The sequence below is a fragment of the Anoplopoma fimbria genome, chromosome 16 (genome assembly GCF_027596085.1).
Source record: "Anoplopoma fimbria isolate UVic2021 breed Golden Eagle Sablefish chromosome 16, Afim_UVic_2022, whole genome shotgun sequence".
Taxonomy (NCBI): domain Eukaryota; kingdom Metazoa; phylum Chordata; class Actinopteri; order Perciformes; family Anoplopomatidae; genus Anoplopoma; species Anoplopoma fimbria.
The window spans coordinates 21,462,820-21,489,584 of NC_072464.1; the positions used below are offsets into that span (position 1 = coordinate 21,462,820).

The window sequence follows — 26,765 nt, forward strand, 5'->3', positions numbered from 1 at the left end:
GGAGGGAGAGATTTGATTTTAACCATTTGAGCTCAAAGTGGTACAGCAGAGTGTGACAGGGACAACGAGCAGAGCCTCAACGGTCTCAATGAGGAGCGTTTTATGGGTTTCTGTGAGATGTGGCCACTCCGCCCAACATGTCTGGGAGCACGATGACCTCACCGCCCGAATCCACAGAGCGATGTGTGCAGCAGAGAGCAACGCTGGGATGAACTAGTCACTGAACTGTTCAGACAAAGTACCATAATGTGTCTAATAAAACATTTAAGTGTTGTTTGTGTTGTTTCATTTATTCGTTATAATTGTTGTTATTTTGTTTGTTTTGTATCATGTGTTTAAATGTTTATTCATTTCTGTGTTTTCTTGCTTTCAAAACCAGATGCTTCATCTCAATAGGTTTATCCTCAAATTTCAATATTAAATACGTACTAAAACTTGTCAACTTGACATTTCATCAGCTAAACAATTTCCTCAATAATTGAGGAAATAACTGACCATTAGTGATAATCTAGGCCTCTGGTGCTCAAATCATCAAAAATGACATTTGAAGAACTCCTCCACAAACAACATCCCATGGTTACCTCGCTGTGGATCGTTCTCATTAAAACTATTTTCTGCTCAGGAAAACAGAACCAATTATGAGTCTTCACGGAGAGGTGTGTGGTTTGTCCTGAACGACAGAGGCATTCATTCTTAAAAAGAGACGCTGAGGTCGCAGGCATCTCAAAACATTAGATAAATAATGACATATCTACATGGCATGATGGGCCAAACGCAGACTCAGCACCTTATTATTCTCTGCTGCCCTCTGTTTTTATGTTTTTATTTATTTATTTTGGTTTCAGGATTGCCTCTGAATTTATACATTTTCTCGTACTTCTTCTTTAAAAAGTTTGTTTCCATTCCTTTCAAAAAATGACAGAATTTGAAAGTGCTTGGTATTTAAGTGTATATCTGATGCAGTTAGAAATAGATATGCATGGCCTTGGATGATACCACTGTGACCTCTGACCTTTCTACTGGCAGCTTTCCAACACGATGCTTCTGCAGAAAACAGACGATTTGCAATTTGCACAGAATTCTTTTTTTGGGGGAAAAACTAAAAAAATTGACAGGAAACTGGGTTTGTTTTTGTTGAAGAAAAGAAGCAGGTGGAAACTCAACATGTTCAATCATCTCATCCTCCATTGAGTTTGATGTCTACTCTCTTTCTTATCGCCTGAGTCCTGAAAGTTTTAGGCAATGAGAAAAAATTAAATATCCATAAAGTTGCTTCTTTTAGATGTTACTTAATAAAGAGGACCCGCTACTCTCGCTGATTTTGTTTAAACTTTCACAATGAAAAACTCTCAGGAATTTGATAAACTTTGCCACAATGTCAAACATTGCTTCTGTTCACATGACCCCACAAATCAGAGGCATTCTGGGTAAAAAAAAAAAAGAATAATGTGTGAGATAAGCATCTGACTTAAGATACAGAAGATGGCCTCCTCATATCTTGTCTTAGCAGAGTGAACTTTCCACATACTGTACGTGATGTCAGCAGGCTGCACACCATGTGGAGGTTATTTTATATATATGTGTATAAAGAATTCAGAGGATGTTTTGGTTGGAGGTTTTATATATAAATTATAAATCATGCAACATAACCATTTGGCGGAAATGGCGAATTCTTGTACGAGCTGTCATGAGAGGTGGATTGAAGAAGACAGCGAACAGCAGAGCTGTCCAGCTCGTTACTCTTATGACACGTTATCCTGCAAAGTTACAGAACTACTCGAATCCAAAATGTTTTATTGTTTTTCTGGAGAACAAATGCCTTTTATGAGTTTATGCAATCTCAGGACAGAAAAAGCTTTACTTAAGGCTTAAAGGATAAAACTGGAGTGGTTCTTTTTTTTTGTAATTGTTAAATAAATCCCACAAAAAGATAAAAACCAGCAGTTCATTAATCTGTCTCAAAGTATTAGTCCGTGGTCTCTACCCCAAGTCTTTTTGTTTCTACTGAAGAAGTAAACATTTAACAACACAAATAGTTGACTTCATATAAAGAAAAGTCTCAGTTATTCACTAAAACAGTAGTTTATAGCACACCTTATACAACAGGAGTAGAAAATGCATTTCTTGGGGACTACTTTCAGCGGCGGATTAATACAAATTTAAAATTATATATTTATTTTTTTATAAAAGACAGAAAATGGTTGAAAAATTCCAAATTCTTAAAGCCAAAGGTGAGGTCTTCAAATTGCTTATTGATTAACAGTCCAAAACCAGAAGCTGAACTTATCCAGCATACATTCACTATAGACTGTAGGAGATATATGGACATAGTCTCCATGACGTCAGGTTTCTGAGGAGCCGTTCAGAATCTCAAAGTGGTTGGCTCTGACCGTCGACATCTTGGCAGTGATGATTTACATTAAAAAAAACATACATACATACAGGCCCGCCGACAGGGGGGACAAACGGGTACGTTGTCCCGGGCCCTGGACTGGCCCTGGAATGGGGGGGCCATAACTGGACCCCCATGAAGTTGGGATTAATTATTGTATGCAGGGCCGCTGACAGGTTTGGCTGGGCCCGGGACAAAATTCTCTCAATGGGCCCCCCCCAAAAAAAAACCACACACACCTCTATCTCACTGGTAGCCTGTTATCCTGTTTGGTAGCCTGTTCTTCCTCTCTCTCATCCTGTTTGGTAGCCTGTTCTTCTTCTCTCTCATCCTCTCTAGCCTCTCCTATAAAGGTGAACATATTTCGATAAAAAGGGCTATATCTAAATTAACAGGGGTCAAAATGAACCATTTAAAAAAGAACAAATTGAAAACCCCTTAATTTGACGATTTAACACAGAAAAGAATAGACTGATCAACTTGGCTAACTCTATCCCAAAGACTACAAAAGTTTAAAAATCTAAGGTTTTTTTTTTTGTTCCCAAAATTGTGAAACACAACCACAGAATTCCTTGTGCAGCTCCCAAACACATGATCGGGATGACAAGCCCATTTATTACGGATAAACCAAAAGGATTATTTACAACTTTAATTGGATAGGCTATGGATATGGACTGAGTGAAGTTATGGCTTTCAGAATCATACCACAATAAAACTCACGCTATTGTATTCACTTAGAGCTCATTAACTGCCATTTCATCGACCATTTTTCACTTGACCAAGGGGAATCATGTCAAGGGTACTTTTAATCGCCAGACCCGCGTTTATGTGAAATTGCCATTTAGATAGAGTTGGATGTAACGAATGGGTTATAAACGTGACGTTTTGGGGTAGCCTGTAACTTAGTTTCTGATTGCCGTTAACTTGAAACTCGCCAGATGAATGGGCTCCGCCTTGTTCCCCAAACATTCTCTGGAAGTTCAGCGGACATAAACGCGGGTCTGGCGATAAATAAAAGTACCCTTGACATGATTCCCCTTGGTCAAGTGAAAAATGGTCGATGAAATGTGCAGTTAATGAGCTCTAAGTGAATACAATAGCGTGAGTTTTATTGTGGTATGATTCTGAAAGCCATAAACTCAGTCCATATCCATAGCCTATCCAATTAAAGTTGTAAATAATCCTTTTGGTTTATCCGTAATAAATGGGCTTGTCATCCCGACGTCATGTGTTTGGGAGCTGCAAAGGGAATTCTGTGGTTGTGTTTCGGCGTTTGACAATTTTGGGAACAAAAAAAAAACCTTAGATTTTTAAACTTTTGTAGTCTTTGGGATAGAGTTAGCCAAGTTGATCAGTCTATTCTTTTCTGTGTTAAATCGTCAAATTAAGGGGTTTTCAATTTGTTCTTTTTTAAATGGTTCATTTTGACCCCTGTTAATTTAGATATAGCCCTTTTTATCGAAATATGTTCACCTTTATAGGAGAGGCTAGAGAGGATGAGAGAGAAGAAGAACAGGCTACCAAACAGGATGAGAGAGAGGAAGAACAGGCTACCAAACAGGATGAGAGAGAGGAAGAACAGGCTACCAGTGAGATTTTGGTTTTTTTTGGGGGGGGGGCCCATTGAGAGAATTTTGTCCCGGGCCCAGCCAAACCTGTCAGCGGCCCTGCATACATATATATATCCTTTTACTTTTGCTGTAAAGGTCGGCTTTTTATCATGGTGGTCCGTGGAGATTGACTCTCATTTTGCCCCAAGTGGCCATTTGAGGAACTGCAGTTTTTGGCACTTTGCCACTTGACATTCACACAAGACAACATGCAAAACATAAGCAGCAAATATTTTCTATGGTGGAACAAGTTAATGTTTTTGAAAAACTACTTAAGCAATTAATGGATAATGAAAATAGTTGGTGATCTCATTTTCTGTGGATCGAATGATTGGCACAGCTCCAACGTCTTCTCCGTTTTGTTTCAGACAAAACAAAAACTTTTAAAGAATCCATCAGCTTTACAAAGTCATGGCACCTCTTTCCTTTTTCTCCAGCCGTGGCCACAACAGCTGAGAGGCCAAGGTTTCCCAGGAAAGTGGGTCTTTTGTGAGATCTTCTGGCTACCGAAGTTGGGAATTTATGGTCAGTAAAACTCTGACTGTCGTCCCATTCAGAGGTCATGTCTTCAGAGCTAGCTTCGTCATTCTTCAGTTCTGCTTTTAACTGAGCTGACTCATTATTTTCAAAAAAACAAACAAATTCCTTATCAGCAGTAGCCAACTTCATCTCCAGAGGCTTCAAAACCCTCAAAAGAAACTGCTGCTTTGCACTAAACCTGAACAACATCATGTTATTGTGAACGTGAGCTAATATAGACAAATGTTTTCATCATCTTGTCCATATTCATTCATAGTAACAGCTACATCAGGAGGCCAAACAGGGAAACATAAAGTTATCCGCTATCGTATGCATCCAGCCTATAGAGAATAATAAAATATACTCTCTTTAAAATGTTTTAGAGGGGAAAAAAACTTACTTTTTAGCATTTTTGACATTTTGTCACCTTGTTAAAGACATACAGTTTAAGGATTACAGTGGAGTTGACTGCCTAATTGAATGAACTGGCTGTATTAGACATGGTGTAATACAGTCCTGCAGTATGTGTTTAAAGGTTGATACGCTTTTAACGAGGAAGTAATGGTCTGTGAATCACAGCTGAGCTAACGACCTCTCAGACACTGGTGACTAGACCTCCACTGCTAAAAGCTAATTCACTTTGAAAGTTCATCGTGTTGTACATGGAGAACAAAATGGTACAACAGTTCAAGCAGACTGACAATTGAAAGGGCAGAAAGAGACAAAGATTCCTCTGAGCAACAGCTGAGTAGAAGAAATAAACAATTGCAAATTGTGTGCAGATTTAAATATGGACAAGTGCACAATAATGCCACTTAAAACAAGCTGGAAATAACAGGCAACCCCTTGACGTCACCCATTGGTTTGTGGACTACAGTTTTGAAGCTGCAAGATCCGTATTTTGGCGGTCACCATCTTGGTTTTTGGCAACAAGTCGTGACACGACATGGACAAAGACGCTGAATAATACATTTTTAGGCAACCAAAATGTTACAATTAACTTTCATGAACTGAAAACACACTGTGAAAGATGAAAACACGGACAACTCCCAGACCGGACAACGCCATTTATGGTCTGTTTGACTCTAAATGGAGCATCATTTACTAAATGAACATCATGCTGTATTGAAGAAGACTTGAAACTAGAGATTGAGACCATAAACTCATGTTTACAATGTTTACTGAGGGAATAAATCAAGAGAGAAGTAGAGTCATTTTCTCATAGACTTCTATACAACCAGAGGAGTCGCCCCCTGATGGACAGTAGAGAGAATGCAGAGACCCTGAAGGAAAATGTGTTCCCACAATATTTAAGGTGAAATAAAATTGTTATTTTTCTGTGGTTTTTCTGTGGTGCAGTGTCACATAACTGTAATTCCCGCATCTGTCAAAGGTAGAATTATTTGATTTTAAGCAAAAAGTTGAATATGTGCTTCTGCTATTCTCCATTTGTTTTTTTCAAATTTCAGAGCACTGAGAATCTGAAAGTAAATCTAGTGCGCGAGGTAGAAAAGGAATGATTTTGTTCACAGCTTGACACTTGAATAACAGAGAGGAATGAGGAGTTTATAAACTGTATAATGGTTGTAGAGTGAGAAAAACAAGAGGGATCAACTGTGGTGAAAAAAGAGGAAGAAAAATATATTTTTCCCGGTAAAAACAGCTCTTCAACAGCAGCAGAATGCTATTTTATATTAAAATACAGCAATATACAGTAGTGTCAATATATTGCTGTGGGAGGACGCACAAGTACTGTATCTCTAATTTTGTTTGTCTATTTCCAGTCTCCTTTTCTGCTCTCGCCTTTTTATATGTTTGCTACCTCCACATGCTGATTCATATCGATTTGTGCCTTCAAAGCCACCTGACTGTCCTCCTCTTGTCTCTCTGAGACTCTCTGAATCCACCACCTCTCCATGTCGTTATCATTTCCTCTTTTCTCTCGCTATGCAGCAATTCGTTCTGCAAGGCTGAATAAATAGGATGAAATAGGAGAGAGAAAGAGAGAGGGAAGGTGAGCACTGGTGTGCAACAAATGCAATAATTTCAGATGGGATTTCTTCCAAAAGTCGTTTCAAATGTAGCAATAGTAAAAACCGAGACCACACAGGAGGAAAAATGTCCAACTTTAGGGGATAAAAGCCAAAAAATAAATACAATATCCAGGTTTATTTTCCATTAACATATATGTATAAAGTGTTAAAACAAGATGTGTTGTGCTTGTGTCCTCACTGTGTTATAGCAGTTAATTCAAACTGCTATAAGTTCAACAGGTGAACACACCCAGCGTTTATTAAAAATGAAGCTTGGTTAATAAGGATGTTGACCCAAATAATTAAAATGAAAACAGCTGTATGATAGTGAGGAAATATACACCTGACACTCCATTAAAAATCGAAAGCAGAGTGCTCTGCTGTGTCTTTAATTAAAATTATACAACCTCTCTCCTAAAACCTCAGTATCATGGTACCACAATGCACTGCTGCAGCAAACAGCAGGCAGACACAGTTACAGAACAGCAGGTGAATATACAGCGGAGCATTCAACTGCTCAGGAGACAGATATTTCCCTCAGGAGTTGGTGGAGAGTGACTTAAATTCATCAGGTAGCCAGAAACACGACTCTAAATATCTTCTGGATGTTTATGAGAAGATAAAAACATGCAACAACTGACTTATGTAAATTGCAAAGTGTTAAGTCTATCGATTGAAATTTGCATTGACGTTTAGATCTATGATTTAATGAAGTATTTACCGTTTTTTGCCTGGAGGGGATCATGCGTTCGGTCTCGTGTGTGCGTCTGTCTGTCTGTCCACGGCTAATCACGCATACTTCTGGACCCAGCCTGATATTTTTGGGCACATTTATGAGCCTATGCTGAAGGAATTCTCATTGTTTTGGTGAATTGCAATTTTTGAAAACCTATTTTATCAACTGTTTTATACCCTCATTCAGTGTTGACATCAGCGGCCGTTAGTGATCGACAACGGCTTCGGTAGAAAAAGTCATTTCTGGCTAAAACAAGTCTCATCTCGTCTGCTGCAGGTCACATTTTGGCCTTTTTTTGCGTCTCAAAAACTGACATAAACTGCATAATAAAAGTTTGGTCTTTTGAACCGGAGCATCTGTAGATCCGTTCAATACCAAATATGTTATGATCCGCTAAATATACAAGATAGATAAATACCAGTTTTTGTTATCTTTGCCACCATCTTTACTTTAAGGGACTAAGGAGGGGATTCAACTCTTCTTTTGTCTTTGTTGGAGACACTGAGAGCACTGATTGTATTTTCAATTTGTATTTGTATTAATAGCATTAGTTTTAGTATTATAAGTGTCTACCTGCTTCCTCTTACAGCAGATGGAATTTAGCCGAACAAATAACATAATAATAAACCTAAAATGTGATATGTTAGTGTTGTGTTTATGGCTGTTTCTGCTGCCCCCAAGTGGCCCAAAAAAATGTGGCGTAGTGCAAGTTTTGAAACCAGGAGCGATGAAAGAAAAATATATATATGTCATACACACAAACAGTAAATACAGCTATGAATGAAGGCCGTTCTCCCTTGGATTAACACCGTAAACACACACACAACACACACACACACACTCATACACAATCAATCACATGGGATTAATTTCCACAGGATTTTTGCTGCCAAAGTAATTCAAAAGGAAAGATTGTTCAAACACACACACGCACACAGTTTTTTGGGCGTTGAGGGCAGGGAGCTGGGTCGGGATTAAACATGGGCAGTTTGTCATGGGTCCTGTGTGTGGTTGCCATGGCAGCAGGTGAGTGCGGTGCCAGGGATCTCCGCTGGTCCCAGTGAAGTCACAGCAGCCGAGTCTGGCAGCCGCACAGCATTCCTACTCTCTAAAAGAGTTGAAACATGCCCTTCACACACACACACACACACACACACACACACACACACACACACACACACACACACACACACACACACACACACACACACACACACACACACACACACACACACACTGACTTACAAACACACATGTGATGTTTGTGACTCACTGACCAGAAGAAGCCTACTCAAAAACACAAACACACACTGAAAGACACACACGAGCTACCTTAAATGTATTTATTGTAATAGATTACAGCAACAAACACTCTTTATGTACACACACATACACAGGCACACACACACACCCATAACTAGGCTCAACTGTCTGGTAGATCAGGACACACCTTTTGGCATTAAAAGCAGTAAGTCAGCTGGACACACTCATTACTGAAATAATGAAACACAGCTGCTGCAGGAAGTAGAAAATACTTAGATTTGCTTACAAACCGGTAGTTTAACCGTAAAAAGTGGTTATTTAATCACTTCTTCCTTTAAAAAAAATACCATAAAGAGTCAACTTTAATGGAACTACGAAGATACGAAGGAAATCCGAGACTTCACGTCGTGATAACATCAAAAACGACATTCCTGCGCTAGCGACAAAATACAACAGGGGAGATAAAATGCCTCAAAATAAGTCTGCATATCAACTTTCTCTCTAGTAGGATCGTGGACGACACCCTCTTCTTTGTGTTCCATATGGGGGATCAGATTCCCGTTAGCACCATCCGTATAGAGAACCAGTCAAAACAACATTTATGATGTAAAAAGTTTGCAGCAAAAGCAGCTCATTTTCACAGAATCTAATCTTTTTCGGTCTAACATTGTAGTAAATTTAATATTTGTGGTTTTTGGACTGTTGGTCAGACAAAACAAGACATTTAATGAAGTCACCTCAGGCTCCCTTTTCACAGTTTCATTGATTAAAAAAAAACAATGGCAGAAAATGAATATTATTGTTAGTTGCTGACATGATAGAATCGCTGAGTTAAGTGGATTCGTTTGCCAAAGGGGGCGTTACTCTTTCGTGAGAAGCTCAACTTCGGTAAACTTTAAAACCCGGATTTGCAATTTTGACAACAAGCAAGTCAGCGTCCAAAGCTGACATTTGAAGAGAGTCCAAAATGAAGGAAGCTATCGTAGCATTATTAGCTGTGTTGTAACATCCTTCTGTCGGAAAAAAAGTTGAAAAATAAGAAATAAGAATCTTCAACTATTTTGATTATGGATTAATCGCTGCAGGAAATTTCAAGCAAAGGCGCAGAAAAACTGACAGGGGGATACAAAAATTCGGAAGATGTGACAGTACTTATTTTTCTACCGTACCACAGATACCATAGGTACCCAGGAATTGTGTGTGTGTGTGTGTGTGTGTGTGTGTGTGTGTGTGTGTGTGTGTGTGTGTGTGTGTGTGTGTGTGTGTGTGTGTGTGTGTGTGTGTGTGTGTGTGTGTGTTGCCCTCTAGGCTGGAGCCCAAAACAGCAAAACAACCCGACAAGCAGTCTCTAGAGTTTCCCCCCCGATCTATACACCCTGAGGTTAACACCACGCACTGCTGAGCTGACACACACACACACACACACACACACACACACACACACACACACACACACACACACACACACAAGCACACTCAAACACACACCCACACACACACTGCCTGGATGCCTCTCCTCTATTTCTTCCTTTCACCTCCTCTTCCTTCCAGTATCCCCCCCTCCTCTCGTTGAGTCCGCGCTTCCCTTTTCTACAACCTGTCGAACGGCATTCAGCGTTTCTCGTCAGCTGTCTGCTCCGGAGATGCTCCGTCTCCGCTTCCAGAAATGAAGTGTCATCCTCTCCTTTGTTTCCCGCATGTTGGACTGACAGTGATAGAGAGGCAGGAGAGCTTGATAGTAGAGCGTTTCAAACAGGAAGAGATTTGTAGACATATGAATGTCCTCGCCACAGACACGCTGGCAGCCGCTCGGCTTTTAAACTAGTTTGTGTTTGCAGTTATTCAAATGTGAAATCCTCTTTATATGCTCTGGTGTTTTAATACCAGCAGTGGAAACCGTGTCGCCTGCAGAGTGAAGGTCACTGTTTAAATCCCACATCATTCGCATTAACACTAATGACAGACATGAACACTCTCTCACATCTATTAAGTAAGCCTCTCTCTCTGTTATTTTATCTCTCACGCTAATTTCCTACATTTACTCTGAAAAAAAAAAAGAAGTCTCACACGCTTGTCATCTAGTAAAACGGTTAAAGTTCAACTGAGATTACATTACATGTTTTCTTTATGCAACAGCGTCCTGTATTGTGTAAAATGTATGCAATATTTTTTGTTATAACTATGCATTTAGCAGTTTCTCTGATGAAGAACCTCTTTGATTAACTTCCATCAAATAATTTCAAATTATAAACTTTGCATTTACGCCATCACATCATCGATCTTTTATTGTCTGATGGTCAGAATTCAGAAACTTTTTTTTTTTGCTTCAATGTTTTGGTGTATAATAAAGTAAATTCTACAAAAGTCAAGAATCATACTGTATATATAATAATGGATATTGGAAACAGGAAATATGAAAAGTAAATTAAATGATATGTGAAATATGTCTGTTATGAAATGAAAAGAGCTGTACCAACACACAGAATCCTGCCACACAGCACAAAAAGCTACAGATGTTAAACAACAACCCACGTTAGCGTCCTGGTAATGTCTTCTTCTTCTACTAGCATGGACACAAACATTGTATTGCACTTTAACTCAATGGACAAACTTCCAAACAAACATCCACTGAGGGAAAATGCTCTGCTAGTGTAAGTTTGCAGGCAAGATACTGTAGTTGATACTGAGCCAGCCCGCTTTTGCAGACTACAAACAGCTTAAAAACGTAGCTGCAAATGTCAAAACTCGTCAGTTTAAATGCTAAATGGTGTGTTTTTTATTATTCAACACCACTGCTGATTAAATGTCATCCTCAGCTTGTATGCCACAGTTAGTGGTGCAAGTTTGTAACTTCTTTTTGCCCTTACTTAAGCTGTCAATCAAATACAAATAAAAAAAAAGACCAAGAACTCAGATGCTTTTAGGCTAAATGAACATTTCTGATGCATCTCCAAGTTCATTGCTTTTCCTCATCATTTACGAAAGAAACAATAAATACACATTTGAAAATCACTTTGACAAAATTTTTGACTGAAAAATTGGACTTTTTGTGATTTCAGTTGGACTTAAACAGATAAAAAAGCAAGAATTGCAAAAAAAAAGAAAAAAGAAAAGTGGTTTCTTTCAACATCTCAAATCCGAGTTCTGTATGCAGGTCGGTCGGAGTAATCTGCCTCAAAGTTCAACACAGTTCTATTTCTGAACTCATCAAGGTCAAACCAGAATCTAGATAAAAATAATGAGATACTGATAAGATTCCTCACAGCGCTCCGATTGGCCTTTTTTTTTAAACATGAAAGTCAGGTGATATGTGTAATCAGTTAATCACACTGAGCAAACGCTCCACACGCGGGGCTCAGCAGAGGCACACACGATGACATCATGTCATTTTCCACCGCTCGGTTGTTTTGTACTTGACTGTTTGGAAATGACATATAAATCATCCTGAACTCCAGGTCATGAACGTATGAACCAAGGCAGGATAGAAATGTTAGATTACTATTTCATTTACGAGGGATTATTTGTATTATTCTCAATCTATGTGGGTTGTTTTTTTTTTCAAATCCAGCATATCCCAATGATGTCATCAAAAATCTCTCTATACTTTACCTTACCAGGTTGCTGCAGTGGTCTGCTTGACATGAATTGCACAGCAAAATATATGAGTGTGAAAACCTGTATTAGCTATTTGCAGACTTATCGGTAGTCGCCTAGGTATCTCAGACGCTTAGTAACAAGAGAGTGCAGATCAGAAATTTCAAACTCTGATCCAATATCAATTTCAGTATGTGCCTCAAAAATCAACATCTTCTGTCTGGATCCGTTCCTATTTGTGGGTCTTAAGAAGAGTGTGCAAACACAGAAACTTTCTTCTTTCATTTAATTCTTTTCAGCTTTTAAATGAAATATTAAAAGAGGAGCAGCTGAAAGCACTAAAGGTCAGTTTTTTCTTACTTTGAATAATGGAAGAAACCCAACCACCGTGTGCACGATATGACAAATACAACTGTATGATGTTTGTGGCTTTATGGAGGCTGCAGTGATGCACTTATGAAAGTGTTTCACCTCAATGTTCTGCAACAGTCCAGCTCTATCATTTAATATTGTTTACATGTCATATTGTTGTAATAATTATTTTTAATAGAAATATATACAGATTGTGTTTGTGTCCATTTTCAGAACATTTTATGGATTTTTGGAATAAGAAAATAGTCTTCATTTTCTATTGGAATAATAAGAAATGAAGTTTGTCTTGATGAGTGGTAGTGGATTAATCAATCCTTTTATGGGATTAGTAGGATAAGAAACACAATTCATTTTAAGTCAAGTATTGGCTCCAAAGACAAATGATCGTATCTTAGTAAGAATGTAACGGCAGTGTTTATGGAAACGTGTCAGAAAACACGCGACAGACATTACATTTTTTAACACATTTGTTGGCATGTGATTGATTTGAGCTTGACTTCAGGTTCTGGTGTGCTACATTTCTTTTACTATAATGTGCACTTCATGTTTATTGTTTTCTTCTGTTTGTATTGTGGTTAGCTTAATATACATTTGCATATTATGCTTGTTCAGCACTTTAGTCCACTGTGGTTGGTTTAAATGTGCTATACAAATAAAGTTTGACTTTGACATTACACACTTACTTTACATTACATGCTCATTCACACTGAAGCCGATGCAGAGGCAACACATAACCCACATAACAAACGCTGCCTCTGTAAAGCTTCCTGTGTCTCCTGAGAGGTGCAGATTTGCTTTTGAGGTTGCACTTTGAGTTTTTCTTTGTAATGAATCGTGTCATATTGTGTCAGAACTCTGTGTGCTATTGTCTGTTCTGCAGTCACACACATTTCACTCCTGACCAGCAGCTGCGATGAGGTGGTGTGTGTTCCCGGAGAGATGTGGCACCAGTAGCAGAATGATACTGGGAGACAGAGGACTCTCAGAGGCCCCTGATTGCTTCGCATGCACACACACACAGACACACACACACACACACACACACACACAGACACACACACACACACACACACACACACACACGATGCATTGTCATCACTATTGACCGTTTTCCAGGAGTACGTTGCGAACAAATCATTGTTCGCCTCTCGGCACTGCAGGAGCGGGACGGACGATTAGAACGTTAGAACAATAACGCTGAGAGAAACAAGCGAAAACATCACAAGTGCTACTGAATGAAAGACGAGATGGAAAACAAAAAATGGATTGGAAAAGAGAGAATGGAAAACACAATGCAGAGTTTAAGAGCAAAAGGGGTGCAGATGGGAGAGGAGAAGGAACTCTGACTGAGAAACGACAAAAATAAAAAACTCATATCGAACAAACTCAGGGCTCACACTGTGGTATTAATGTGAAATTCCATGACTTTTTCAGCGACTTTCCATATTAGAGTGGAGGCACATCTTTTCATATTTTAAACTTTTATGGCTTATTGTCAGCTCATGATGATTTATAAAGAGATAACCGTCCTGTTATAGGTTCATCTGACTGTATCATTTACTTTTATAGGTCATATAGAGGCATCAGATTGAAATTTAGACTGTTTCATAACCTGTTAGAAAGTTCCTCACAGTAACTTTAATATAAAATTCTAATAAAAAAGATATTTTAAGATGAAATATCTAATAGCATTAAGCTCAAAGGCAGATAGGTAGGTAGGCAGATAGATAAACCTCACTAAGAATAGTGCAAAATTAGGGTTCTAAGAAACATAATAAGCATTTGCATTCATACAGATGTGCAAATTGAATGTAATTATACGTTCTAAGTTAAAAAGATGTGTTGCACAGTGCCAGAAGTAACAGAAAATGTAGTTCAGTAAGCCTTCAGCATCCCTCCAGCCCTCTAATGTCCACACTGCAACAAAGAGTCCTGTCAAGTGACTCGTGAGGAAGATTTAGATAATCCAGGATAAATTCTCCGAAATCTTTAATATTCAGGAAATTCAGTGACCACTGGAAACCCTGCAGTAAAACCAAACACGGCCAGACTGTGAGACATCGAGGCTCAGACTCTCCAAACACAACAGCAAGAGAGAGCGAGAGAGAGAGAGAGAGAGAGAGAGAGAGAGAGAGAGAGAGAGAGTCGGTGTCCTTCAGAGCTCCAACAGCGAGCAGCCAGGCTGCACAGCGGCCTGTCAGAGAGACATCCAACCATGCCTCCCCCCAGAGACTCATCCTGGAAAACCTGTGTGTCCGTCCATGCGTGTGTGTGTGTGTGTGTGTGTGTGTGTGTGTGTGTGTGTGTGTGTGTGTGTGTGTGTGTGTGTGTGTGTGTGTGTGTGTGTGTGTGTGTGTGTTTGTGTGTGTGTATGTTTTCATTCGACTCTTAATCCTGCACCACTCTCTCCCCTCCCGGACTGACTGCCGTGTCCACCAGCGTGTTTGCCGTCTGGCCTGTTGCACGGTAATGCTGTAGGCTAATCGCTGATGGTTTGCTCGGGGGGGATTAATATAACAGGCCGAGCATTAATGTGTTTAACCTGATTGAGATTAGCGTCTCTTTAACTCACTCCTCATAACGGGATGAAGCGGCGCTCTGGAAGCCGCTGCACGATGAATAACAATGCATGGATGAGTGAAACTGAGCCTGAGCGATGGAGGAGGAATTGTTAAACAGTTAGTTTTGCTACATTTCTGGGTGAAACATTATTCTATTAAAAATGGAAGAAATGCCCTCAAAAAGCACATTCACTTCTCTATTAAAAAGATATTCAAGGTTTCACTCAATTTCACAACTTCATTTGCATTAGCTAGAGAGAAAATGATAATTTGCAGTTGTGATAAACTCGTCTTCCCATTCGGTTTTGCTTTATTCTCCTCCAGCTCGACATCCTGAAGGAGAACCAACAGACTTTTCTCTAAAGCCGGCCAAGCACACGTAATTATTTTCTTATTAAACCAGAGAGGAAGGGAGAGTTATTTCTGGCATCAAAGGGTCAAGAGGTGACTGGCCGTCGGAGCATTTTCAAGGGTTGGATGGACGTGCAGATGACTCATCAGTGTAAAAAATGATCAACACAGAACTTATCTGGTTCTTTGATTAAAAAAGAAAACAATGCATCTCCAAAATGTTTACTTTTCATTACAAAACCTCAACCTTTGTTGCATTCCATACCATCTCTCTCTACTATCTTTTACTGTCGTCTTTCTACATCAACTATCAACTGTCAAATAAAGCCAATGATGCCCCAAAAAAACACTTTTTTAAGCTTCTTGATAATGCACTTTTCAAAAAGTCCACTTGGTTTTAAAATGGATTATGTAGCTTTGACGGTATCTTTAAGAATTTTCTCAGCACATAATCAAAATCACCTGTTGGGGCTGCAACTAATCTACCGATCCTTTTTTCAATTAATCAATTAACCTATGAAATGTTTAAAGAATAGTGAAAGAACGACATTCACAATTTCTCCAAGGCCACTGCTATGTCTTGAGTTTGCTTGCTTTGTTTATTTACCACCCTAAAATCTTAAAATATTCAGTATACTGTCATATATAACTGAAAAAAACCACACTTGAGACTGTTCGTTCTATGTAACAACGGGACTAAAATATTAGTTGTACTAGTTCAACACACATCGAGAGAAATGCTGTAAATTCATTCTGTGCAGCCAAACATTGTTCAAAACCCCCAAACTTTATTTTTAATTCTAGTGGAAATCTGCAGATGTTAAGCTGCAAAAAGCTAATATAGAATCGGACGGGGTGAGCTGAACAAACAGGGGTGTGTGTGTGTGTGTGTGTGTGTGTGTGTGTGTGTGTGTGTGTGTGTGTGTGTGTGTGTGTGTGTGTGTGTGTGTGGGTGGGTGTGTGTGTGTGTGTGTGTGTGTGTGTGTGGGGTGTGGGTGTGTGTGTGTGTGTGTGTGTGTGTGTGTGTGTGTGTGTGTGTGTGTGTGTGTGTGTGTGTGTGTGTGTGTGTGTGTGTGTGTGTGTGAACGGTAAGATGGCATGTGTGGGAGGCTGTCACATGTGAGTGTGTGTGTTGTAGTAATGTGAGCCGTGCAGGAGAGAACCTCGCCCTTTTCCTTCATTTCCACTGGTAACCTAAAAAGAATCTGCCCTTAAGGTGAAGATATCTGCTAGTTTCACGGTAAGTTAGAAACTTGTGTGTGCAGGGAAAAAATAATTATTCAAATGTAGTCCGTACTGGAGCTCTGAACCATCTCTCCCTCCACTGTGATTCCACTCTTATAAGTGAAATTGAAATTTGAATAAATTTTTCCCAAGAAATCAGTATGCATTTGGTTTGCAGTTTTCATTTTACTTTCATACTAACTAGGTCAAAATTACAACCAAAAAATAAATTAAAGTTGAATCTATTTTTCCTGCCTGGACAGCAGCCCTCTCTCTACATTTAAGGAGAATATCTTTGCTTTTGATTGAAATATTTGTGAAATAACATCAAGGTTCATAAGCAATGAAGTTAAAATCCTGGTTCTCTGTGACTTACATGTGTACAGATTGTAATTTGTGATTTTGGGCTATACAAAATAAATTGAATTGAATTGAATTGTGATCAATCACTCATTTCTCTCTTGCTAAATATGTCTACAAATATTTGTGAGTGTTTTATATCAAAATGCATCTTAAAAAAATGATTGTTAGGAGCTAAAACAGTCTGTCTTAAAATGACAGATGTCTTAAGACGATACATAGCTAAACTCTAAGCAGCGTATCGCCATAACTTTAGTCTTCACAGGAAACCACTAGGTCAGGTTTAGGAAAAGGTACAGAGGTGCGGTTACTGAAGTACGGAAGTTATGTGACAAATAAATCAAACTGTGACTTCTGGGGAAAGTTCTGTGTTTTTTGTGCTCTTTATACTTCCTGGTACACAACTACCTGGATTACATACACATTGATTTTGTGGGAAACCTATGAATTATATTGAATTACTTTTCAAATAGGTACGAAAACTCAACAGGATGACGCGGTCCAGTTGGTACCATGATCAAAGTTAAAAGTGTGTCACTCAACTTCTTGAAGCTAAGACAGTAGTGAGAGATACATAGTGAGAAAAATTCAAATTTCAGTTTGACTTTAACCATTTTCTTTCTCGACTAATCTGAGGATTATTTTCTCAATTATACAAGATTACAAAATTTCACATAATTGTGAAAAATGTTATAAATACTAAATCCTAAACTCAATTTGTTGTTTTTACCTGAACCCTAAAACCCAAAGATATTCAGTTACGATCATAGAAAGCCGAATATCATCAAGATTCTTACAGCTGGAACCAGAGAAAGTGATTTATTTTTGCTTAAAAATGACTCATTCATCAAAACTGTTGCAGATTACTCGACTCATCTAACTTCAACTCAAACTCTGACCAAAAATGTAACAGTCAGTCTCTGCCAGTTATTAATAATCTGACATATTTCTGATTATTCTGAGGGGTATTGATACCCAGCACCATCTGTCACAGCTGATAGCGCCTGTCACTGACATCACTCCTCTCATCCCTCCATCCTTTCATCCACTTCCTCCCCATCAGCAGTCAAAGGGACTCTCTGTTCAGCTGAGTCTTCCAGATGGGGCTCTCCAAACTGACGATACAGTACGGACAAGAGGCTGGCAAAAAAACACACCACCACCACCTCCCACCATGACTTCATCGCTGACATTAAATTTAGAGCCTGATATTAGCGTCAGATCCAAGAAGATCATACAAGAGTCAATCTATTCCCTCCTTAAACTGTCTTTAATCGTCACAGAAATCCTCCTCCTGCCTGATTTTCTAACGCGGTGACACTAAGCCTGAGGTGTAGCGGATGTGTTTAACATTAAAGGTAACTAAACCCAGAACATGATCCTCACTCCCCCACCCGTCGGGGTTCGGTGACCTGCAACCTGAGCACAGGTGAGGGCGGAGAAGCTATGATGTCAACAATGATGTCGGAGGGTCAGTAGGTGAGGGGTCTTTCCAGAAGAGGTGGAAAGTATCTAAGTACATTTACCCAAGTACTGAAGTATTTCCTCCGAATTAATACGTCTACTTTACCACATGTCAGAGAGAAATACTCTACTTTTTACTCTTGACAGCTTCAGTTACTTTTCATATGAAGTTATGACCTAGAACAGCACGAGATATACTGTGTATAAACACTGAGAGTCTCCAGAATCAGTGACATCTTTTAAATTACTTCTGAAAACATTTTTTAAAAAACATTCTATTAATTTTAGCACAGTGTGTTATTTGTTGTATTTGCCAGCTGTCATTTGCTTAAAGTCCTGACCTTTTTTAATCTTGGGTCAACCATGTAAAGCACGTTGTAACTATGTTTTGATATACGCTTTTAAAATAACGTTGCTTATTATTATCATAACACATTGTTAAAAATGAAACCAGTGGTTTCCCTGTTGCTTTTGGCTGTTTGTTTGACAACTTTAAAAAGTAATTTCCCCTCTAAACATTTAAATGAGTGTTTGAGGCCCAGAGTGGTAAAATGAACCATTATTTCACAAATAACAACCACATAAATGTATATAAATGTTTGTTTTTTCTTCTCTCCACTCCCATTTATCATGTCCTGACCTCTCAGATTTATCTGCTGACCCTTCGGAGGGGCCTAACTCTCGAGGTGGGAACCCCTGAGCTTAACTAAACCAACAGTATGATTAAATCTGGCTTCACATTGACCGGCTACAAATGCTGCTCATGCATTAACGATCTAATAATACCATATAATACCTCATATTTCAGTCACAGAGGACATTTAACTTCCAGAACAAGTGCTTAAAGTACATTTTGCTGATCAAACTTTAAAATACTTTCACATAAAGAGTTGTTAATGCATTTTTATATTGCCGTACTGGTACTTTTAATAAAGTAAAGCATCTGAGCAATTCTTCCACCACTGGTTTGTCATGCATGTGTCTCCAATTTTCCCACAGATTCATTGTTCTTGCAGAGAGACTGTCTCAGTATTTAATCCTTAAAGCCCATTCTTATAAAGGGGGTAACTTAATCCTTAAGGAGCTTTTAGGTGCATGTTTTATGAATCCCCCATTCAGCAGCAGAAGCACATTAGTGTCAAAGCAAAAGGCTCTGAAGTCACACAGTTGTTCAGGTATGCTATCACCTGAGAATGTGGCATGGCAGCTTTGGAACCTGCAGCCAAAAGACGGAGACAGAGATTGTGAAATTCACAATTGCCTGCAACTAATCTACCGATCCTTTTTTCAATTAATCAATTAACCTATGAAATGTTTAAAGAATAGTGAAAGAAAGACATTCACAATTTCTCCAAGGCCACTGCTATGTCTTGAGTTTGCTTGCTTTGTTTATTTACCACCCTAAAATCTTAAAATAACAGGATGGTATGGACAATATGACGTGCCACAAGATGCACTGCTGTCATTAAAGACATGTCTTACTTGTTGATTACCCAGAATGTATTTTCTCTCCTGATGTGCTATTAAACACCATTATTTAGCCATCATGAACCAGTTGTGTTTCCATTCATGGGAGTTCAGGGGTTAAATGGAGAAAAGACAACTGGGAGAAGAAGAAAAACACCACCATGTCAGGTTTTCTTACCTTAATGATGCTGCTCCGCCGAGGTGCTGCCTTCACCGAATCCAGGAGGATGGAGTCGGTGTCCTGTCCGGTACCGGGGAGGACCACACCGCTCCGCCGGCCACGGGACGCTCTCTGCGGGATGAAGTCCGGCGCTCCGTCGGCGCACAGCCCGTCTCCGGTCCCATCAGACATGTCGGTGAGAAGCAGAGGACAAAATCTAATATCTAATCACTGAAATGAATCAAGTCGTGAGGTCTGAGCAGGATAAAAGGATAAAGTTTGACTCCTCGGCTGTGTGCGTAAATGCCATTTAAAGCAGGGTTTTTTTTTCCTGAAGCCTCCACAGCTCTGAAACCAATCGACCCAATTTCATTAATTATGAACAGATTGTCATAGTCACTGAGGCTGCATTGCTCTCAAATCAGGTTTTCATAGTAGATTTGGATGAAAACAGGACTAGTGCGCTCCTTGGATGCGCAACAAGTCTCCAAACGTGCCCAGTCTCTTCTGTGCATCCAAACCTGTGCGTAAACCTCCAAAACCTATAATTACCCTCCTCTTTTACTGATGTGTGTAAGGGGTGAAAAAACAGAAATGAAGAGAATCCACAAGGCTGTACCCGAAACCTCACTCCTCTCCTCTCCTCAACACATCGGTGCCAAAGTGCCCAAAAAACCCCCAAAAAAGGAACCAAATTACGCGTCAAAAGAGGAGAGCTGTGCCATCCGTCAGGAGGAGAGCATTGCTCTGACTGGTCGACCTGGTTGTACCCAACAGGCAACAACAGGCGACTTTTGACGTGAACACGGAACACAGTTGACAGTCGCACACACCCCTCCCTCCCTCCAGCCTTCGGACCCAGCTCCTCCCACAGGCCGACCCAGATCTTGACAGACTCGCAGGGCCGACCAATGAGCTCCTCAGCTGGGAGGTTTTGGGGGAAGCAGTCGGAGCAGCTGATTGGTGAGGTGAGAACCTCCAAGAGTCTGAGAGAGGCTGTGGAGCAGACACTGGGAGCACTGGGAGCACTGGAGAGGGCTTGCAGGTACAGTGGAAACCACAGGGGCATGAGCACTAAATGGATGTTTTTGTTTTTGCTGGTTTTATTATGAGGAAATTATTAACTTTATGGTTTATCTCAGTGAAAGTTTGTTTTTGGCTTCTCCCAAAGTACACAGCAAAGGTGCACACAATGCACACAGCAATTCAATTCAATTCAGTTTATTTTGTATAGCCCAGAATCACAAATTACACAGACAATGTACACACACATCCTCTGTCCTTCCCTCACATTCACAGGCATAAAAAACCCTTTAACATTAAAAAGGATGGACAGAATGCAATAGAAAAAACAACATAAAAAAATGCATAATGCAAATGGGAAATAAGTTATATAAACAATACAAGAGGGCATTTTATACAACCTGCAGAAACAATACATAAATCAATAGACAGAAAATTAACCGGCAACTAATTTGATTATTAAGTTAAGTTTGTTTTCAAGCAAAAAGGCCAAATGTGTTGATGGTTAAAGCTTCTCGAGTCTGCTGCTTTTCATGTCATACATAAAAACAAACTGAAAATCTTTATATACTGTTGTCTGTCGTCACCTTGGGCTTGAAAATGTCCCCTCTGAATTTTTTTTCAGATGTTTTATTATTGTTGAATCGATAATGGAAATAATGGTTAGTTGCAGACATTGTATGAAGCAAAACCAGCCGAACATTAAGTCTCTCTTCTTAGAAAAAGAAAAAAATAAACATGCTGCCTTGGTACTGCTGGTACATTTGATACATTATATAAGATGTATACGGGCGAGCATCACAACAGTTCCTTATACAGTATTGACATAGTTGTTGAATGGAAAACCTTGAGAAAAGCACACACATAAACTCCAGATTTCAGAGTTTAAAGTTACCACAAGAGACTTTCTGTTTGTGTTGTTTTTGGCGGTCCCTGTGGACGAAAGTGGTATTGTTCCCGAGCACCAGAGTCCCTTTAGAAAAACACAAATTTCACTTCTGCAGGCCACTGAAAGTTTGCTCCGTTCTGTCCGGTCCTATTCATTATCTCTCGGGCCTTCTTCCAGTGAGGTCAGAGGTCAGGGTCAGGGAGGCAGCAGAGGGAAGATTGTGGGGAAGATATTTTTTAAATATATACAGATATATGTGTTTAGAAGGATTACAAATTGGTGCAAGGCTGAGTGGAGGAAGTATTCAAATCGTTTACTTAAGTAAAATTACTTCTTATGGGAAGGTGTATAAATACCACATTTTTTGAACTTTCAGCATTTAATTTAAGACTTTATACTTTGTTACTGTCAAACCGTCACAGTTATTTTTAGGTAACAAAAAACACTTAGTTAAGGTTTAAGATAAACATCAAGTTTGGGCTCAAAATAAGTAATTCAATTTAATTTAAAATGACAAATCACAAATGTGCCTCAGAGGGCTTTATAATCTGTACACATGTTCAGTAAATTAAGTAGAATACATACAGAAATTTACATGAAAATGCAAAATACTAAATTTGTACTTGAGTTTCATTCATTTCACTGCCTGTAAACGCCAACATGCAAAACATGTTGATGTTTTAAATCAAAGTCCCACAGAGCAAAATATTCCTCTTATTTGAAATAACAGACTTTTATCCCTCAGAGCCGAGATGAAGGCGCCCACGTGTCCTAAAAAAAACACTCGTTCAGTGTTCACAAAATCCCAAATGAACGCTGAGCCTTTTTTCATTAGCTGGAAACACTTTGAAGGTAGTCGAGACTTAAAACTCTCCGAATCCCCTACATTATTTTCTGAAGGTGTTCCCGACTGAGCAGATACGAGGGAGGTGTGAGTGTGTGTGTGTGTGTGTGTGTGTGTGTGTGTGTGTGTGTGTGTGTGTGTGTGTGTGTGTGTGTGTGTGTGTGTGTGTGTGTGTGTGTGTGTGTGTGTGTGTGTGTGTGTGTGTGTGTGTGTGTGTGGACCTTGAGCCACACAGCTGTGGAATGTGGTCAGCTGGTGAGGGCTATTAGTGCACGAAGCTCGCCAGTCGCACCAAACTGTTGGTCTTCGTGGAGCCAGAGTTCATTTCACAGAAAGAGACAATTTTTCATGAGGATAAAGAGAAGCCAAGAATAGAAAGTGAAGATTCTGCTGCCACAAATAACACCCACACACACTATACAGTAAATACATTTATTTGTTTATAGGTATATTTATTATTCTGTTTGTGTTATATCCATGTGAGTCCTCGCACCATAATATGTTAACATGCTCACAAAAACATAATTCACATTGATCAATTTGTTGTTAATTGTCATCAGCAGTTGTGGAAAGTAACTGACTACTGTTTTGTACTGTACTTAAGTACAGGTGATGAGTACTGTACTGTACTCATCACCTGAGGTTTCTATGTTAATATGTAGAGTCTATATCAGAGCATTTAAATAAAAGAAAATCAACTATTAGTTGAAGTATTAACGTACATTTACTCAAGTGTACAAATTTCACGTACTAACATGTAAACTTTCTTGACACAAAAAGTGCACAAAACACTGATCTGATTTAAATCCAGTGATGGAAAGTAACTAAGTACTCAAATACTGTACTTGAGTACACTTTTGATGTAATTGTGCTTTACTATAGCTTTTCTGTTTTATGCTACTATAGATTCTTTTTACCCCTCTATAGTTTTAGTTTCTGGTTACTTTGCAGGTTCAGACTCATAATACAAATTATAACTAATCAATGAATTATGATGTTTTATCAGATTTAGGGCTGCCACCTCTTAGTCGGTTAGTCGACTAAGATTTCTTTTATTCGAATAGTCATTTTATTATGCTTTTTTATGCTGAATGATTTATTTTCCAGAAACAGATAAACATTCATCTGGTAAACACAAGATTTAGAGGTGCTTTTGTGAGTCTTTGTGGAGCAACACAGTTTTACAGATCTTTCGAAATTTATCAAGGAATCGGTTAATGGACTAAAACTTTATTTTGTTGAGGACAGACCTAATTAGATAACCCAAATAAGCTGCATGTTTACAAGCTTCAAAATTAACACGAGGAACAGATTATTGCAACAGTTATTATAATCCAATAATCCAATATATATTAACCTCAAATGACCCATTCTGCACAATGAGTACTTGTACTTTTGATACTTCAATTATAGTCTGATATGCTTACACATAAAATACTTGTGACAGAGTATAAATATAGATTATATTATATATTATAGATTAGATTAAAATTAATCACTTTGGTATTGCTTCTTTTACTTGAATAAAATATCTGAATTCTACCACCGCTGCCTGTAAAACAAAGTCTCCCTCAGGAAGGTGATAAAGTTGCTTCTATTCAAAATGGAGATACATTCAGCTTCCTGTTTATTTATTCAGAATGTGAGTCTTTGACATTTAAATGCCAGTTCTCTTGGCCTCACTGCAAAATCACAAAAGGTTTTTGAGGTGAGGGGACAGTTAAGTAAGACTTGGACAAAATAAGAGTGTTTCATATATGTCTTTTTTTTTTTTTTTATCCCCGGGGAGAAAAATCAGCAAAGGGTGAAAGAGGAATGTGACTCCATCTTCAAATGTCCCACTGCTGCTGAAATTCGGGCCTTCATGCTACGCTGCCACCACAGTGTGAGAAAGTATTTCAGGGGGTCCAACGGTGAGTGTGTGTGTGTGTGTGTGTGTGTGTGTGTGTGTGTGTGTGTGTGTGTGTGTGTGTGTGTGTGTGTGTGTGTGTGTGTGTGTGTGTGTGTGTGTGTTCAGGCGTGTGAAATGTGTTAAATGTTCGCTGTGGTCAGGTGCACGCTGTTCTCTGCTGGGTTTGTTTGCCAGTCCTTCTCAGGACCTTGAAAAAAACCAGCTAAAGAAGAGGACATCTTATTCCACAAACTCTGTCTCATGTAAACATCGTCTTCAGATACATTTATACTCTCTCTCTCTTTCTCTACGCCTCAGTTTACTTCTCTGTCTTTATTGGACCTTATTAAACATATAAGTTGTGACTGTTTTCCCTGTGTTTACTCTACCATTACTCATGTAGACAGCTGTATAAAAAGCTGTTAAACAGGCCGCAGTAATCCACCACCTGGGTGGCTAATCAAGCTTTTATCCCTTTGTTTTCCATACATTTAGACCAGCTCAGTGACCGCTAAGCCGTGCAATCATTACAGTGTTAGAGTTAATAAATCAGCAGGCGAGAGATTATCAACAACGTCAACGGTTTTGTTCCTACAGAGCACGTCTTGCATCAGCTTCCTCTTAAATTCTCTTTTCTCACAGTTTGCAGGCAGATCATCACACACACTGTTTCTGTGTGTGTGTGTGTGTGTGTGTGTGTGTGTGTGTGTGTGTGTGTGTGTGTGTGTGTGTGTGTGTGTGTGTGTGTGTGTGTGTGTGTGTGTGTCAGGTGGGGGGTATCTGCCTGTCAAAGTGGTCAGGATGCTCCATGGGGAAGGTATTTGCATGTAAGGGAAGAACAGGTGTTGTGTCCAGATCTCATACATATCCCATAGTGTTTTTAAATCCCCCCCCCCCGCTTCCCGTTGTTTTTTAAGGTTATGTTGACATCAAAGGCTAACAGACGTGTTCAAAGGACTGCTATGTAGCATGCAGTGATCAGAGAGGTGATCGCTTCCCTCTCATTAAAAGTGAAATATACATGATGAGAAGATTCATTGCAAAAAGAGAACAACAATTTCCCAACATTGTTTTTGGAATTTATTTGCAGAACAAAAAGGACAAAAAGACTGAATACCTTACACAAATGCAGATTATTAAGATCTGTACCTGTTATTGGTGCTTTGAAAAAATATATTTTAAAGTCATTGACATAAATCAACAGAAATAATAATTAAATATACTTAACTGCCTAGAATTGTATGTGAAATAACACTTTATCTTTTTTAATTGTATAAGAATAACAAGAATTATTATGATTATTGTTATTATTATTAATATGCTTGTTGTTGTTATTCATATTTTTTCATTTCTTTCTTTCTTTCTTTCTTTTCTTTCTTTATTTATCATGATTATTTATTTATTTTCTTTATTTATTTATCATGATTATTTATTTATTTTCTTTCTTTATTTATCATGATTATTTGTTTATTTATTTTGATAACTCTACATCTTAATTTGACTTTTTTTCAGTTCCTGGGCAGTCTGGTGCTCAGTTGTCAGTGTAAATAAAAAAAGAGGATCATAGCAATTTGCATGACATAAAAGATAACAGACATTAAAAGACCTAAAAAAAACAACACAATAACCTGTGTGTACAGAGACATAAATTAAGTTATTTGAAGTTTGATATAAATCAATCTCAGTGGAGGAATAATTCAGATTCTTTGCTTAGTAAAAGTAGCAATACTACTTTATAAAAACACCCCATTAAAAGTATAGTACTACGAATAAAAGCAAATAGGTGAGTTGCAAGCTATAATGTATTATTAGATTATTAAAGATGATGCATTAGTGTTTAAGTGGCAGTTCAATGACGGTAAAGTATAGCAATCAAATGAATCAAGTGCAGCAAAAAGTACAATCCTTCTGAACTGTGGTGAAGTAGAAGTTTTTAGTATTAAAAAAAGTAAAGTATTATAAAATGTAAAAAAAGTGAACTACCAAAGTAAAGCACAAACATCTAAACTGAG

The 26,765-nt window shown here is 38.7% G+C and overlaps 1 protein-coding gene across 1 annotated transcript in view; it reads right to left on the reverse strand.

The window, feature by feature from the left end:
- The window catches only part of plcl1 (phospholipase C like 1), an 80,548-nt gene extending 59,748 nt beyond the window's left edge, over nt 1-20,800 (reverse strand). The window contains exon 1 of the mRNA XM_054615188.1: nt 20,125-20,800. Coding sequence (XP_054471163.1) covers nt 20,125-20,298 — 174 coding nt within the window. The 5' untranslated portion in view covers nt 20,299-20,800. The remainder of the gene's footprint in view (nt 1-20,124) is intronic.
- Nucleotides 20,801-26,765: the final 5,965 nt, after the last annotated feature.